At 40.4% G+C, this 15,738-nt stretch overlaps 1 protein-coding gene across 4 annotated transcripts in view; it reads left to right on the top strand.

Annotated features, from left to right (window-relative positions):
- CTNNBL1 (catenin beta like 1) overlaps positions 1 to 15,738 on the top strand; it is a 179,035-nt gene that overhangs the window by 96,680 nt on the left and 66,617 nt on the right. For all 4 annotated transcript variants that reach the window (XM_058433222.1, XM_058433220.1, XM_058433221.1 and 1 more), the window contains one exon: positions 12,995 to 13,176. In XM_058433222.1, the coding sequence (XP_058289205.1) occupies positions 12,995 to 13,176 (182 nt within the window). The remainder of the gene's footprint in view (positions 1 to 12,994; positions 13,177 to 15,738) is intronic.

Here is a 15,738-nt window from a genome sequence, read left to right as displayed (position 1 = left end):
TACTTCTGCTGTAAAACCCTGTTCCAGTTAGAAAGAGAAGAGACCACTGTGATCCCAGGGGATGTGTACAAATGCAGCTTTGGGTTATGTAGCATAAATACAGTGAACCCATCTTGGTTATTAACTGTAAAGGCAAAAAGAGAAATAGGAGGATACACAGCCACATCTGCTCCAGGAATCACCAGTTTTTGTTGTTGTTGTTGTTGTTGTTTTAAGGTTTTCAATAAGATTTTCCTTACCCTAAAGAAAAATGTCTCTGATAAAGAAAACAAATAAAATGGCAGTGGTATAACATGTGCAGAGTAAGTTTTTGCAGGCCCAATTCTGGACTGTGAGCTTGTGGCAAAGCATGTAGATAGGCCAGCCTGGGGAACTTTGGATTTTTATTCCCTTGTTCTTTTCCTTACTCTACTTTGCTTTTGTTCCTAATGAGCATCTGAAGGTCCAAACAATATTGCATTTTATTCTTGTCATCCTTTACAGTTTTTCAAGAGCTAGTCTTTTCTTCTAACCTCCAGTCTCCCAGGATTCAAGTGCAAAAGCAAAATAAGAATGGAAATCTTTTAGAAGTCAGCTGTGCTTCTTGATGGGGCTGTATACAGGTTGTGTTCCAAGCTGCACACGCAGATCTTGCTTGTTTGTCTAACAAGGAGCATTCTCTTTCCTCTTCAAGCTTAATATTACCATTCTCTCTTAGATGGATAATAGTAGTTTGCACCTGTTCTCTAGTAACCAGAAAAATACTCCAAAACACAAAGTAATCCTTCCAACAGTCCTCCAGGCTGGTGTTACCTTTTAATAAACGGGAAAGTGTTGTGGCAAAGAAGGTGGATAAACTGAATCAAGATTACCTGGCAGGAAGTGGTGTAAGGCCTGTCTGAGCCCTGCCATCAGACCTCATAGCTATTCATCATTCCAGTGTAGTTTAAATTGCACGTATTTGAAGTATACAATTTGGCGAGTTTTGCAATATGTATAGACCCATCATACCCCCACTGCAAGCATGACAGTGAACATATTTGTCACACCCAGATGTTTCTTTGTGCCCCTTTGTAATCCTCTCCCCCTACCTCAGTGTCTTCAGGCAACCATTGATTTGCCTTCTGTCCATTATGTATTAGTTTGCATTTTCTAGAATTTTATGTAAATGGAGTCATACAGTATATTCTTTTTTTGTCTGACCTATTTCACTCACTGTAATTATTTTGGGATTCGTCCATGTTGTGTATCAATAATTAGTTCCTTTTTCACTGCTGAGTAGCATTCCATTATATGGATATATTGCAGTTTGTTTATTCACTTGTTGAAGTATATTTGGGTTTTCAGTTTTTTGCTCTTATGAATAATTCTGCAGTGAGCTTTCACGTGCAAATCTTTGAGCAGACATTTTAAATTGCTCTTAGGTAAATACTTAGTTAAATTGCTGGGTCATATGTTAGGTATGCAGTTAACTTTTTAAGGTACTGCCATACTGTTTACAAATTGGTTATAGCATTTTAAAATTCCACAGCAGTGTGTGAGAGTTCCAGTTGCTCCACGTGGAGCAGTATAGTCAGTCTTTTTTGTCTTAGCCATAGTTTTAATTTGCTTTTCCCTCATGACTAATGATGTCAGTGTTCTTCATGTCCAAATTTGCCATCCATATGTCTTTTTTGGTGGTATCTCTTCAAATCTTTTGCCCATTTTGGGGGTGAGGGGTTATTTGTCTTATTGAATTTTAATAGTTCTTTATATATTATATGACTTATATCAGAGGTTACCCCCTCACCCCCAGAATGCACAGCAGAAGGTGAGTGGCAGGTGAATGAGCATTGCTGCCTGAGCTCTGCCTCCAGTAAGGTCAGCAGTGGCATTAGATTCTCATAGGAGTGCAAATCCCATTGTGAACTGCGTGTGCGAGGGATCTAAGTTGTGCACCCCTTATGAGAATCTAATGCCTTATGATCTGAGATGGAACAGTTTCATCCTGAAATCATCCCCTGCCCCTGTGGAAAAACTGTCTTCCACTAAACTGGTCCCTGGTGCCAAAAAGGTTGGGGAACACTGATTTATATCATGTAAGACCTACACGTTTTACAGATATTTTCTCCCAGTTCATGTCTTGCTTTTCATAACAGTCTTTTGAAAATTTTTCAGTTTTGATGAAGTATGATTTTTTATTTGTTCCAGTAGTCTTTTTCTGTTGGTGTCATTGAAGACATTTATTCATTTTGTCTGTTGTCAAACTTACTGGCAAAAAGATGTTCATAAATATTCTCTTATTATCCTTTTAAAATCAGTAGAATCTGTATTTGATGTGCTCTTTTTTATTTTTGATGTTGGTAATCTGTGCCTTTTTTTTCCTGATCAGTGTGGCTAGAGGTTTATCAGTTTTATTGATCTCAAAATATCAGTTTTTGTTTTCATTGTTTTTCTGTTTCCAATTTCATTGATTTCTGCTGTGGTCAGTATTTTTTTCCCTCTCTTTCTCTCTCTGTGTTTGTGTATGTGTGTTTGAGATGGGTTCTCGCTACATTGCCCAGGCTGACCTCTAACTCCTGGGCTCAAAAGATCCTCCTGCCTCAGCCTCCTAAGTAGCTGGGACTATAGGAACACACCATGATGCTGGGCTTTTAATCTTCATTATTTCTTTTCTTTACATTACTCAGTGTTTAATTTGCTATTCTTTTTCCTACAAACTGCTCCAAAATCTGAAACTTTTTGAACATCAACATGATCTTCAAAGGAAATGCTCATTGGAGCATTTTGAATTTTAGATTTTCTGATTAGGGATGCTCAACCAGTATAATGCAAATATTGCAAAACTGGAAAAAAAAATCAAAATTTGGAACACTGCTTGTTCCAAGCATTTTGGATAAGGGATGATCAACCTGTAGGTGTTTGCTGCTATAAATTTCCCTCTAATTGCTACTTTAGCTATGTCATATGGATTTTGACATGCTGTATTTTTATCTTTATTCAGTTCAAAATACTAATTTCTCTTCTGATTCATCTTTGACCAATGAGTTATTTAGAAGTATGTTGTTTAGTTTCCAAGTATTTGGGAATTTTCTGAGTATCTTTCTGTCACTGATTTCTACTTTCATATCATTCATTGTGGTCAGAGAACATACTTTGATTTGAACCTGTCAAAATTTATTAAGACTTGTTTTTGGCCCAGAATACATTCTTATGTTGCTAAATATTGTATACCTGAATATGTATTCACTGTTGTTGGGTGGAATGCTTTATAAATGTCAAATAGGTTAAGTTGCTGATCATGTCGTTCAAATCGTCTGTATTCTTACAGATTTCCTGTCTTATTCTATCGATTATTGAGAGAACAATATTGAAACCTCTGACTATAATTCTGGATATGTCTATTTTTCCTTTCAGTTCTATCAGCTTTTGCTTCATGTATTTTGAGTTCTTTTAGCTGCTTAAACTTTTAGGATTATATGTTCTTTTGTTTAATCAACCCTTTTATTATGATGAAAATAACTTTCTTTATCCCTGGTAATGTTCTTTGATCTGAAATCTACTTTGTTTTATATTAATATAGCCACTACAGCTTTCTCTTAATTAGTGCTAACGCATGGTATCTTTTACCTTCTGTTATGAACTAAACTGTGACCCTCTGCCCACCAAAATTCATTTGTTGAATTTGGAGATAGGGCCTTTAAAGAAGGTAATTAAGGTTAAATGAGACCATAAGAGTGGGCCTAATCCAAAAAAAGGCACCAGAAGTGCATCCACACACCTGTGAGGTAAAACCTTATAGGCGTGAACTTCTGTTTCTCACTCCAGGTTTTTATGCTTCTATTGTCATACATTTTTATTTCAAAATGTTATTAGCCCTGTTATACATTATTGTTATTTTTGTTTAAGGGGTCAAGTGGTCAGTTATCTTTTTTTTGAGACAGAGTCTCACTCTGTTTCCCAGGCTGGAGTGCAGTGGCACGATCCCAGCTCACTGCAACCTCTGCCTTCAGGGTTCAAGCGATTCTCCTGCCTCAGCCTCCCGAGTAGCTGGGACTACAGGCGTGCACCACCACGCCCAGCTAATTTTTGTATTTTTAGTAGAGACAGGATTTCACCATATTGGCCAGACGGGTCTTGAACTCCTGACCTTGTAATCCACCTGCCTTCGCCTCCCAAACTGCTGGGATTACAGGCATGAGCCACCACACCCAGCCAACTGGTCAGTTATCTTTTTAAAAGAGATTTTTGAAAATAAAGAGAAAAAGTCTTTTATATTCGCCCACTTATTTGCCATTTTCCTTGCTCTTCATTCCTTTGTGTAGATCCAGATTTCCATCCGGGATCAGTTTCCTTCTGCCTAAATGGCTTCCTTTAACATATCTGGTAGTGCTGGTCTATTGGTGATGACTTCTGTCAGCTGTGTATGACTGAAAAAATATTTGCCTTCATCTTTTCTTTTCTTTTGAGACACAGTCTTGCTGTGTCACCCAGGCTGGAGTGCAGTGGCACAATCTCAGCTCACTGCAACCTCCACCTCCCGGGTTCAAGCGATTCCTGGGCCTCAGCCTCCTGAGTAGCTGGGATTACAGGCATGCACCCCTGGCTATTTGTTTTTCTTTTTGTTTGTGTTTTTTTGAGATAGTCTCGCTCTATCACTCAAGCTGGAGTGCGGTGGTGCAATCTTGGCTCACTACAACCTCTTCCTCCCAGGTTCAAGCGATTCTTCTACCTCAGCTTCTTGAGTAGCTGGGATTACAGGTACCCACCACCATGCCTGGCTAATTTTTTTTTTTTTTTTTTTTATACTTTAAGTAGAGACAGAGTCTTGCCATGTTGGCCAGGGCGGTCTTGAACTCCTGGCTTCAAGTGATCTTCCTGCCTCAGTCTCCCAAAATGCTGGGATTACAGGCGTGAGCCACCGTGCCTGACTGCCTTCATCTTTGAAATATATTTTCACCAGGTATAGCTTTCTAAGTTGATAGGGTTTTTCTGGGAGTTTTTTTGTTTTTTTCCTTTCAGTACTCTCAGTTGTTCCACTGGCTTCTGGCTTTCTTGGTTTTCAATGAGAAGTCTCCCATCATTCATATATGTGTTACTCTATTTATAATTTGTCCCTTTTTTCTGGCTGTCTTTAGGATATTCTCATTATCATTGGTTTTGAGTTGATGATGTGCCTTGGTGTAGTTTTTTTCACGTCTCTGGTGTTTGAGGTTTGTTGAGCTTCTTGGGTCTCTGGGTTTATAGTTTTCATCACAAGTGGAAATTTTTCAGTTATAATTTTTTTTTTTTTTTTTTGAGACAAGGTCCCACTCTGTTGCCCAGGCTGATGTGCAGTGATGCAGTCTCAGCTCACTGAAGCCTCTGCCTCCTCCTCTACCTCTTGGGCGCAAATGATCCTCCCACCTTAGCCTTCCAATTAGCTGGGACTACACAGGCATGCACCACTGTGCCCAGCTAATTTTTTAAAATATCTTTAGTAGAAATACGGTTTTCCCATGTTGCCCAGTTGGACAGTTAGAGTTTTCAAACATTTTTCCTGCCCCCATCCACGTTTAAGGGCGTATAATAATATGTATATGATATAATTATAAATTGTGTATTATAAAATAGGATTCCATGTATATTAGGCTATTTGAAATTTTCCAACCACAGTTCACTGATGATTTGTTCATTTTTTCCTGTATTCTTTTTGCTTTGTGTTTTATTTTTGGACAGTTTCTGTCATTATGTCCTCAAGCTCAGTCTTTTGTTTCTTCTGCAGTGTTAATCTCATCTACTGTATTTTTCCTCTGTAGCTGCTCAGTTTGGTCTTTTCTTCTATGTTTTTAGTTAACATGCCGAAGCTTTTCTCGACCTTCTTCATTTTACGTATCAATTGTAGTTATAATTATGCTTTTACTGTCTTTGTCTTCTAATTCTGTCACCTGTGTTATTTTTACTGATGTTTTTTTCTCCTCTCTGTGGGTTATATGTTCCTTCTTTGAATCCCTAGTAATTTTTTATGGAAATTAAAATATTGTGAATTTTACCTTGTTAGATGTTGAATTTTTTTTTTTTTGGAGGGGTATTTCTGTAAATATTCTGGAGCTTTGTTCTAAAATACAAAGTTACTTGGAGATAGTTTGGTTCTTTTGAGACTGACTTTTAAGCTGTGTTAGGCAGGACCAGATTAGTCTTTGGCTAATAATGCCTCGCTACTGAAGCACTGCCCATCTTAGTACTCCGCCAGGTGCACTGTGAATTAATAAGATTTTTCTACCGTAACTGGTGGGAATAGTAACTATTCCTGGCCCTCTGTGAGCTCTGGGATTGTCTTTTCCTACTTCTCTTAGGCAGCTTCTCTCTGCGGCAGTGATTAGTTTCCTCACATGCTTGCGCTTGTCAGTACTGGAGACTAGAAGGGGCCTCTGCAGATCTCTGTGCAGCTCCCTGCTGTGCTCCTCTGCCCTGTGAACTCTAGCTGCATTGGTCTGCCTGGACTCCTAGCTCTGTCTCCTCCCTTCTCCGAGGCCTGGAAACTCTCCAGGCAGTCAGCTGGGCTCATTGCATATGTTATCCTCCTGATGTCAAGTGTCTATAAAAACCATTGTTTTGTTCATCTTTTTTTTTTTTTTTTTTTTAACTTTCAGGGTTAGGGAGGATGTAAATCCAGTCCTTGTTACCCCATTTTGGCCCAGAGTGGAAGTCCAGCAGTATACGACACTTTTTAAACTACATTTTCTTATTCTTTATTCCTGGTGGATAGTAATGCAATTAACTTTTGTGTATTGATCTTATATTTAGCAACTTTGCTCTATCATATATTAGGCCTCAGTCATAACATGGTTATTTGTTAGAATAACAAGCCCAAAATTTCAAGGACTTTCAATGATAGGTGTTTATTTTTCACTCATGATTCATTCATCACTGGCCATCAGAAGCTCAGCTCTACACCTTCTTTATTTCAGGACTTAGGCTGAAGGAGCAGTGCTTCATGGTACATGCCTGTCTCATGGTAGAGGGAAGAGACCGCATAATGCAATAAATCTTAAGATTTCCCCTCTGAAGTGCACATGTTACTTACATTCACGGTTTATTGGCCGTGCACAGTCACATGGCCAAGTGTGAGGTCTGTGGTGGGCGGTGGGGGTGATATGAGTGGTGATGCGTTGGAACCGGCTCATATGGGTTCATGAGAGCTGATGGTGCACATCTCTTCCTATCACTGCATTTAGTGACATCATATTAGTAACTTGAAATTGCCTGTGGTTGTATTTATTATTTATTTATTTTTTGTTTCTGTTTTTCTTTTTCCACCCACCCCACCCTCTGGCTGTCTTCCTATTGATCTTACTGTCTAATTCATAGAAATCCTGGATCCTGTAAAGTGATTTTATATTTCAGACTCTAATGTAAGTGAACTTTATCATGTACATTGTAAAACAAACAAAATATGATCTCATGTGGCATTATCCAGATTTCTTGCCAGGATTAGTTTATGGTTCACAGAATATTTTAAAGAACACCTTGTTGCTTTTTTTTTTTTTTTTATTCAGTCTCCCTTGTCCAGGAAAGGAGAGGATTTTACCTCTTTCATTTGTCCTTCAAATAAGTTTCCTTCAAGGTCCTAGTCTTCTGTTCTGAATACTTTCTGTACCCTCCCAGGGTAATCTTACTCACACCATGGATTAATTACTGCACATAGATTTGATGACTCTTTCAAAATTTTCCCTATTGGTGACTTCATTATTGGACTTCAGACATAGAAGTTCAAGCTGGACATCACTGCCATGTTCCACAGGCATCTCAGGTTCAATCAGAACTCAACCCTTTGTATCCCCGCCTTTCCTACCAGTCTTTCTGCCTCTAATATTGTTTCTCGCTTCCTTCTGCTCCCCCATCCCCATTACTATCCAACACACTGTAGCAAGCATAATCTTTCTTATACACAAAAGTCAACCTGTCTTCTATTTTGCTGCTGCCCCTCTTCTTACTCTTTATATTCTAGCAGTACCATGCTCCACTTCCCTGAATGTCCCATGCTTACGCCTGTCTTTGCATGTGCTCTTGTTTCCTTCTGCATGAAATACCCTCCCCCTCTTTGCGTATCCAAGAAAAACATCCCCTGAAGCTTGGTTCAGGCATCATCTCCTTTGTGAGTCCTCCCTGACTCAGACATGGTCAGCCCTCCTTCCTGCGTTCACTCTCTGCTTTGTATATACCTCCACCATAGGACTTAGCTTTTCTCAGTCTGCCCATTCTCTGCATGTCTGTCTCCCCTGTGGACCAGACTCCTTGGGAGCAATGAGCTGTGCCTTGTCTCTGCATCCTGGACTTAATATCTGGCACCTGCCAGGTACCTCATAAATATTTCATGAGGGAACAAATGAACAAAGAAAATCATACTCAGAATCTGTGTTTATAGCAAAAGTGTTTTTGCATAATAAAGAAGAATAAGCTAATTAAAACTACAACGGAAAACGTTTTCTCCCACATCAGAAGGCTCACTGTTAGCAGAATAGGGAGCAGTGGATGACTCTTCACCGTTTCCCACAACCCCCCCAGTTTTATAGAGGCTAGCGTTCACATTGGTCCTAGCGTGATCGACAGCCTGATGAACCCAGACAAGACTGAGATAAACTACTTGTCTTCCAGTAGAATAAATATTTCAAATAAAGTCAACCCAAGGAAGTCAGGCCAAACAGCTATTGACTGGTAAAAGCCTGAACTCAAGCCCAGTGAATATTCCAAAGTTCACCTCCATGCTGCTTGCCTAAATGGTGATCAATATGCAATTACTGCCCCCTCTAAACGTGTCTTACACTGCCTACCTGAAGAAGGATTTTACTTTTGAAATCTTTTGTTTGTTGAATTTGCTTAGGCAGGAAAAAAAAAGAGAGGCTTGGCTACACCAGAGTCTTTTGAATTGTATTTCAAACAGTTCTGTGTTATTTGTGAAATGGTTTGAGTGTATGCTGAATGGTAACTGAAGGTGCCCTATTTTATAACTGCCATTCATTTCAAGAGGCCTTTTCCTGAGTGACTAAACAATACAGATATTATATCTCAATTTCCTAAATTTTGCTCACATGGTTATCTGCCCTAGTCATGACCTTTATAAATTCAAGCTTGTAAGATGCTAAAGTCCAGCTGCAGTGAAAACAAGTTTCTGTTAGAATTTTCATTTTAATACAAAAAATCCCTTTCTACTGAATTTGGAGCCTTGTTTACCTGGCTCCTCATATTTAAGATTTCATGCTTCTCTCAAATAGGCCTTTTTCATACCATTGCCGTAGTCAGAACCTTTGGTCATTTCTCAATTTCGTTGTTGCCAGAGTCTCCTAATTGTCCTCCCTTACCCCCAAGCGCTGTCATTCCCATTGCTTCTTCACACTGCTGCCAGATTAAGCCTTCTGAAATGTATCTGTCCAGGGCCCTCCCTTATTTGAAATTCTCACGCCTTCTCGACATCTACAGGATGGAGCCTGGGTTCCCTGACAGCACGTGTGGAACCTGTCATGACCATGTTCCTCACCACCTCTCCTCAGTCATCTTCCACCACTGGCCATTCAGAACTACCTCTAGATCCCTGGCTGGCGTGCTCCTACAGGCTGCACACACCTTTGCACGTGCTGTACACCCACCGCTCCCAACAGTGTCCTTGCTCTTCCTTCTCTGCCTGGAAAATACTCATTCCTTAGACTCGGTGCAGAAGTCACCTGCCATTTGACACCTTCACTGACTTCTCCCAGATAAGGCAAATTATCTCCTCCTCTCATCATCTTGGACTTAATTTCCATTGCTTCAGACTTTTGAAAGCATTTTTATTTACCTCTTCTTAAATTGCTTAAAGACAAGGACCTTATAATTCCTAGCAGCTAGCATAATGCCTGCTGCATAAAGACATATGCTCAATAGTATATGCCTTTTTTTCTTTGAAACTCAGTAGTTGGATTGACGGGCATTTGTGAATCTTTGTATTGTTTGATTGATCCACAAGGACAATAAAGATAGGAATAGGTTAGCATGAAGTAGGATGGCCAGCTCTCTCTCTTTGCCCAGGACTGAGGAGTCCTGGGCTGTGTTACTTTCAGTGGAACAGTCCTAAGTAAACCAGGATGGCCTGTAGCTCCAAGGGGCACTGTCAGCAAGCTTTGTACCTACTCTCCTTTCCTCCACTATTGGGACCCAGTCCTGGCTGGCCAGTCTGACCCAGGATAGCACTCTTTGTGACCAGTAGCACTTTTAATAGTGCAGTGTTTTAATAGTGTTGTGTCTACAAAAGACTGTCCAAAGGGGATATTATTTCTGATTCCTTTTCTTCGGCTTTCACGCGAGAAATTGGATGAAAGGCTCTGGGTTATTACCCTGTTTTTGATGAGTACTGCCTTCTCTTGCAAGACCAGTTACCTCTCTCTAGCTGTTTATTTCTCCCTTGTTTATCTTTGGTCTCCTCATCACCATTGGCTTTTCTTAAAAATAGTAGTTTAAAAAAATCTTGACCCGGCTTCCCTCTCTTGGGGTTCCTCCTCCAGGCTTTACTAAGGTGTGACCTACACTCACCCCTCTTACTTTCTCACCTCCTTTTACTTTTCACTCCACTTCTGCCCTACCACTGCTTTCTGGAAGGTTGCTAGTGGCTTCCTGATGGTGGAATCTGGTGGCCGTTTATTTTGCTTTTTTAACAGCCTGGAATCTCTTCAGAAACTGTCTCCTTCCTCTAACTAAAGTATTCCCTGCTTGTGTGCCCACTGTACTTAACTTATCATTTTGTTACCTAGTTATTTGTTCATTTATTTTAAATATTTACATATATATTATTCTTTCCCCACACTCTCCCAAATACATGTAATTTGTCTCTCTCACTTTAATGTAACACATGACAATCTCAGAACCAACATGTTGAATTGCATCCACTTTACTCCTGGAATCACTTCTTCACTTGGATGCCTTGTGGCCTTTGATACAGCCCATGTTTCCCTCCCTGATCGAAGCTAGGAACACTCTGCTCCTTGGTGTACCTCAAACACACCAGTCGCCTGTCTATAGCTCATTTCTATTTCAGGACCTCTGTGCTTGCTGTTCCTCCTGTCTTGAATGTTGTTTTGCCCCTAAAATTTACATGACTGATTCATTTATCACTCAGTTCTCAACACAATGTTACTCCTTAGGAGGCTTTCCTTAATAACTGAATCTAAGAGATCCAGGCCAGTCATTCCTTCACATGGCCTTGTTTTACTTCCTTGACACTAACCATTATCAGGTATCTCAATTTCTCTTTGTCTCCTGCCATGAGAATGTAAATTGCTTGAGAACTGGGACACAATCTTTCCCAATCATGTGAGAGTTATCCAGTAAATATTTGTAGATTGAATAATACATGGGGAAAATTATATGCTGATTTATACTTTTCTCTCATCCTTTTATATTACTTTGGTCTCCCCAGATTTAGCTTTTTTTTTGGAAGCAGAACCCATTTCTTACTGTTTTCTCTTGTGTCTACCACAGTGCTAAGTAGGTGCCCAGTAAATATTGCATATTGGTTTGGTTGGTTTATTTACCAGCTGTAGCAAGATAGGAAATGACTGACTTGCTTCTCTCTACTTCAGAGTATTTTAAAAAATAATATAAGATTGTAGAAAAATTATGCTCCCTAGGGAAGTATCTGCAAGAATAGCAGCCAGTGGCACTATTATTCTATGACCTTTTGCTTCAAGAGGGAAAAACACCTTTATTTTTTTTTCTTGAAAATAGTTTATCTTTTTTAATTCTATATGTTCATTATGGAAAAATGAGAAACTGAGGTATAGAAAAAGGAAAAATAAGATGCAGAAAAAGCATCTGACACAACCCAACATTCTTTCATACCAATAGTTCAACTAGGAATAGAAGAGAACTTCTTCAACCATTGATAAAGAGCTTCTACAAAAACCCATAACTGACATCATACTTCATGGTGAAAGAGTGGACGTTTTCCCCCTAAGACAAGGACTAGGATTTTCACCCTCATCACTGCTATTGGGCATTGTCCTGGAGGTTCTAGCCAGGGCAATTAGGCAATAAAATGAAATAAGAAGCATCTATATTAGAAAGAAAGAAGTAAAACTATCTGTTTGCAGATAACATAATGTATATAGAAAATCCTAAGGAATCTACTAAAAGATTATTAGAACTAGCAAACGAGTTTAGCAAGGTTGCAGGAAATAAAACCAGTTGTATTTCTATACGCTTGCAATGAGCAATCCAAAAATGAAACTAAGGAAACAATGTTGATAGCAGCATTAATCATAATAGCCAAAGGGTGGAAACAAACCAAATGTCCTTCAACTGATAAATGGACCAATTGTGGCATGTGTTATTCAGCAATAAAAAGGAATGAAGTACTGATACATGCTACAACATGGATGAACCTTGAAAACATTGCCAGGTGAAAGAAGCCAGTCATAAGAGAACACATAATATATGGTATCTACTTACATGAAATGTCTAGAATAGGCAAATCTATAAGACAGAACATAGATCAGTGGTTGCTTAGGGCCAGGATGGGATGAAGAGGGTAGGGGGTGATAAGAGTATGTAGTTTCTTCTCAGGGTAATGAAAATGTTTTATAATTGACTGTGGTGGTAGCTGACATATCTGTGAATATTCTAAAACCCCTTGAGTTGTACATTTTAAATGGTAGAAATTGTATAGTATGTGAATTGTCTCAATAAAGCTGTTAAAAAGAAAGAAAAAAGAATAATGAAATGTCTATAATCTCAATACCCTGAAATAATCTAATTTTAATCTCTTTCTTTCCAATCACTTTTAATGTACATTTTTCATGTGTAATTGTGGTAATGCTTCATAAAGAATTTTGAGTATTGCCTTTTGTGTTTATCATTCTGACTGTAAGAATTTGTCCACCCTATTGTAGACGTCTTCTCCTAATTGTTAACAAGTATGTAATATTTCCATTTAGATATATAATGTGTACGGCAGCAAATACCCTTTTTTTTTAAGCACTATAATTTCCCCATGAAATACCTTATCTGAAACCTCTTTTGTTCACAGGGAAAAGAAGATCTCCCGGAGCAGTGCCCTGAAAGTGCTGGACCATGCCATGATTGGCCCCGAAGGCACAGACAACTGCCATAAGTTTGTTGACATTCTTGGCTTACGAACCATCTTTCCCCTCTTTATGAAATCTCCCAGGAAGATCAAGAAAGTGGGAACCACTGAGAAGGAACATGAAGGTAGGGTTCACTGGAGGAGTCAGCCTAATTTAGGTGCATTAGGAGAAATAGGGAAATGTGAACTACTTTGAAAAATTCTGACGTGTTTGGGGGATAGAGAGGAAGAGTGCTACCTTTTTCTTACTATTTTCTTATTTTTTATGAATGAAAAAGAGACCCCAGGGCACTGATAGCCTTTGTTGCACCAGTTCTCTGCTTGTTTGAATCCTGGTTGTTCCATTTCCTTCTGGACTGTTAATAAAGTCTGTGTGTGAGGGTTTTGTTTTCTTCACTATAATTTGTAGCGAGGTGTCTCTCTGATGGAAGACCCTTTTGAAAAGAGTAATGAGGTGGCAACACATGTCACCTCCAGAGTGGTGCTTTCATGTATTTCTGTACTAAAGTATGATTCAGCCAACATCAGGAATTGCCAAAATAAACTGTTTATAGCCCAAATTCCCCTTTTTATGTTTCTCCTCCCTGATGGCGCGCACTCCCAGCAAAATGCTGCCATGAATTGCGACGCTGTGACCAGAGTAGTTATTGCTAGGCTCGTCTCTTCCTGCTGTTGTCTAGTGGCCTGCTGCAGCCCTCTCCCCAATAAATAGCCACAGTGCAATCTGGAAGGCCAGGGATTTATGAGCATTGACAGTTCTGCTGGAGGCTGGCAGACACTTGCACCAGGGAATTTACGTGGTTGGATGGTTATTTTAAAGTGTGGGGAGCGGGTGGAGAAGAGTGGGGAGGTAGTGTGTTGAGAGAGGAGGAGAAGCTGAGCTGACTGGCTCATTTGGCTGTCTTCTCAGAAGCAATGTTCGTCCCATGGTTTAGGAGGCTTTTTTTTTTTTGTCAGTGCTTGGTGAAATTGGCATGAGTATCTGCAGGATCTTTTGCATTCCTCATCCTCGTAGACGAAAGTTTGAGAACTCCCGCCTGTCTCTTTTCCAATTGACTTGGCTTGGTCTCTCCCAACTTGGAGTGGCTAAAGGGAAGGTGGTGTGACCTACCTTCAGTAGTTATCTTCAGTCATATCTTCTCTATCAAATCAACTCTCCAGAAATCTGGCTGGAGCAACGGAGGAACTGGCCTTGCAAATACTGTGGCCTAGAGACCTGAGAACAAGTAGAGACTTCATTTTAGCTCATTTTGACCAAACACTCGCTATAAATATGTTAACCCCGTGCTAGATTTTTCCCCACTGAAAATTCAGCAAAATGAGTCCCTGGGAGAGGGAATGGAGGAGGTCCTGGAGATCTAGGAGATAAACTTTTCAGACAGTCACCATTTAGTGAAAGCCTGCCACTTCCCTGGCCCGGCTGCACTATTTGCTATCATATTTAAAACTCACAACCTATGAAGTATTAGTGGCATCCTTATTTTTTTTTTTTTTTTTTTAGAGGAGATGAACTGGGAAAGCAACCGAGCTATGGGTTCTACAACTAACTAGGTGTGCGACTTTAGAACCTTGGCTTAACTTCCCTGCACTGCATTTTGCTTTCTGGTCTGTAAGATGAGGGAAGTGGACTAGTGAACTAGAAGCTCTGATAGCTGCACCTTCAGATTCTCAGCAACAAGCTCTGGTTGTCAGGATTGCCTATGACCCAGGAAGCTCCTCAGGGTGGATGCTGTGGCTGACCTGCTGGGTTCCACTGAGAGACCTGAGGCTGCATCTTGAGTGTGCTGGAAGAGAGTGTGAAGGAAAACAGCCCTTAGCAGGCTCCTGCTCTGTGGGCATGGCACTGAGAAGAGGAGGAAGTGACAGATTCAGTGAGCAGCTGCTTTTCTTCTGAAAAATATGCCCGGTGGCATGCTGGTAACAGTACATTTGCTTTAGAGTACCCGCATTAGGAATGTGATAACATTATGTTAGTGTGGGCAATGGCTTGGTAAGACATCTCCTAGAAGGCATGTTTGGGCTGTAATGGCTGGGGAGGATGAGCTCTGCATCCTGAGTGGACCAGCACCCAGAAAGCAGAAGTGAACCACAAGGAGAAAGCACAGCCCTGCACTCCTGCCACCTCTGCCAGCTGCTGCCACTCCTGCAAACCGGCCTTTGGCCATGAATGGCAGAGTGAGAATGGAGACAGAGCAGAGCAGTGCACACTGTGCAGGGTTTCTTTGTCCTGTCCTCTGAGTAAGACTGTGCTCTTCGTTGGCCTCTGTGTGCCAGCCCTTCTCACGTAAGTGGGCCAGATTTGTATGCTAAGCTAGAGCACAGTGGCTTCAGACCATCAGGAATACTGGTGGGCATGCCCAGCTCATTCCTGCCCCTGGGCTTCCACTGTGCTCTTCCCTCCATGTGCAGTGATTTTTCTCCAACCTGTCTGCCTGGCTATCTTTGTTGTCCTTGGTCCTTGGTTTTTTTGTTTGTTTTTTTTTTTTCTTTTTTTTTTTTTTCCTGGCCTGTTGCCCAGGCTGGAGTGCAGTAATGCGATCTCGGCTCACTGCAGCCTCTGCCTCCCAGGTTCAACCGATTCTCCTGCCTCAGCCTCCTGAGTAGCTGGGACTACAGGCACCCACCACCACACCCAGCTACTTTTTGTATTTTTAGTAGAGATGGGGTTTCACCACGTTGGCCAGGCT

Source organism: Hylobates moloch, unplaced genomic scaffold (assembly GCF_009828535.3).
Source record: "Hylobates moloch isolate HMO894 unplaced genomic scaffold, HMol_V3 SCAFFOLD_21, whole genome shotgun sequence".
In the NCBI taxonomy this organism is placed as follows: domain Eukaryota; kingdom Metazoa; phylum Chordata; class Mammalia; order Primates; family Hylobatidae; genus Hylobates; species Hylobates moloch.
This window is presented reverse-complemented; position numbering and strand designations above follow the sequence as displayed.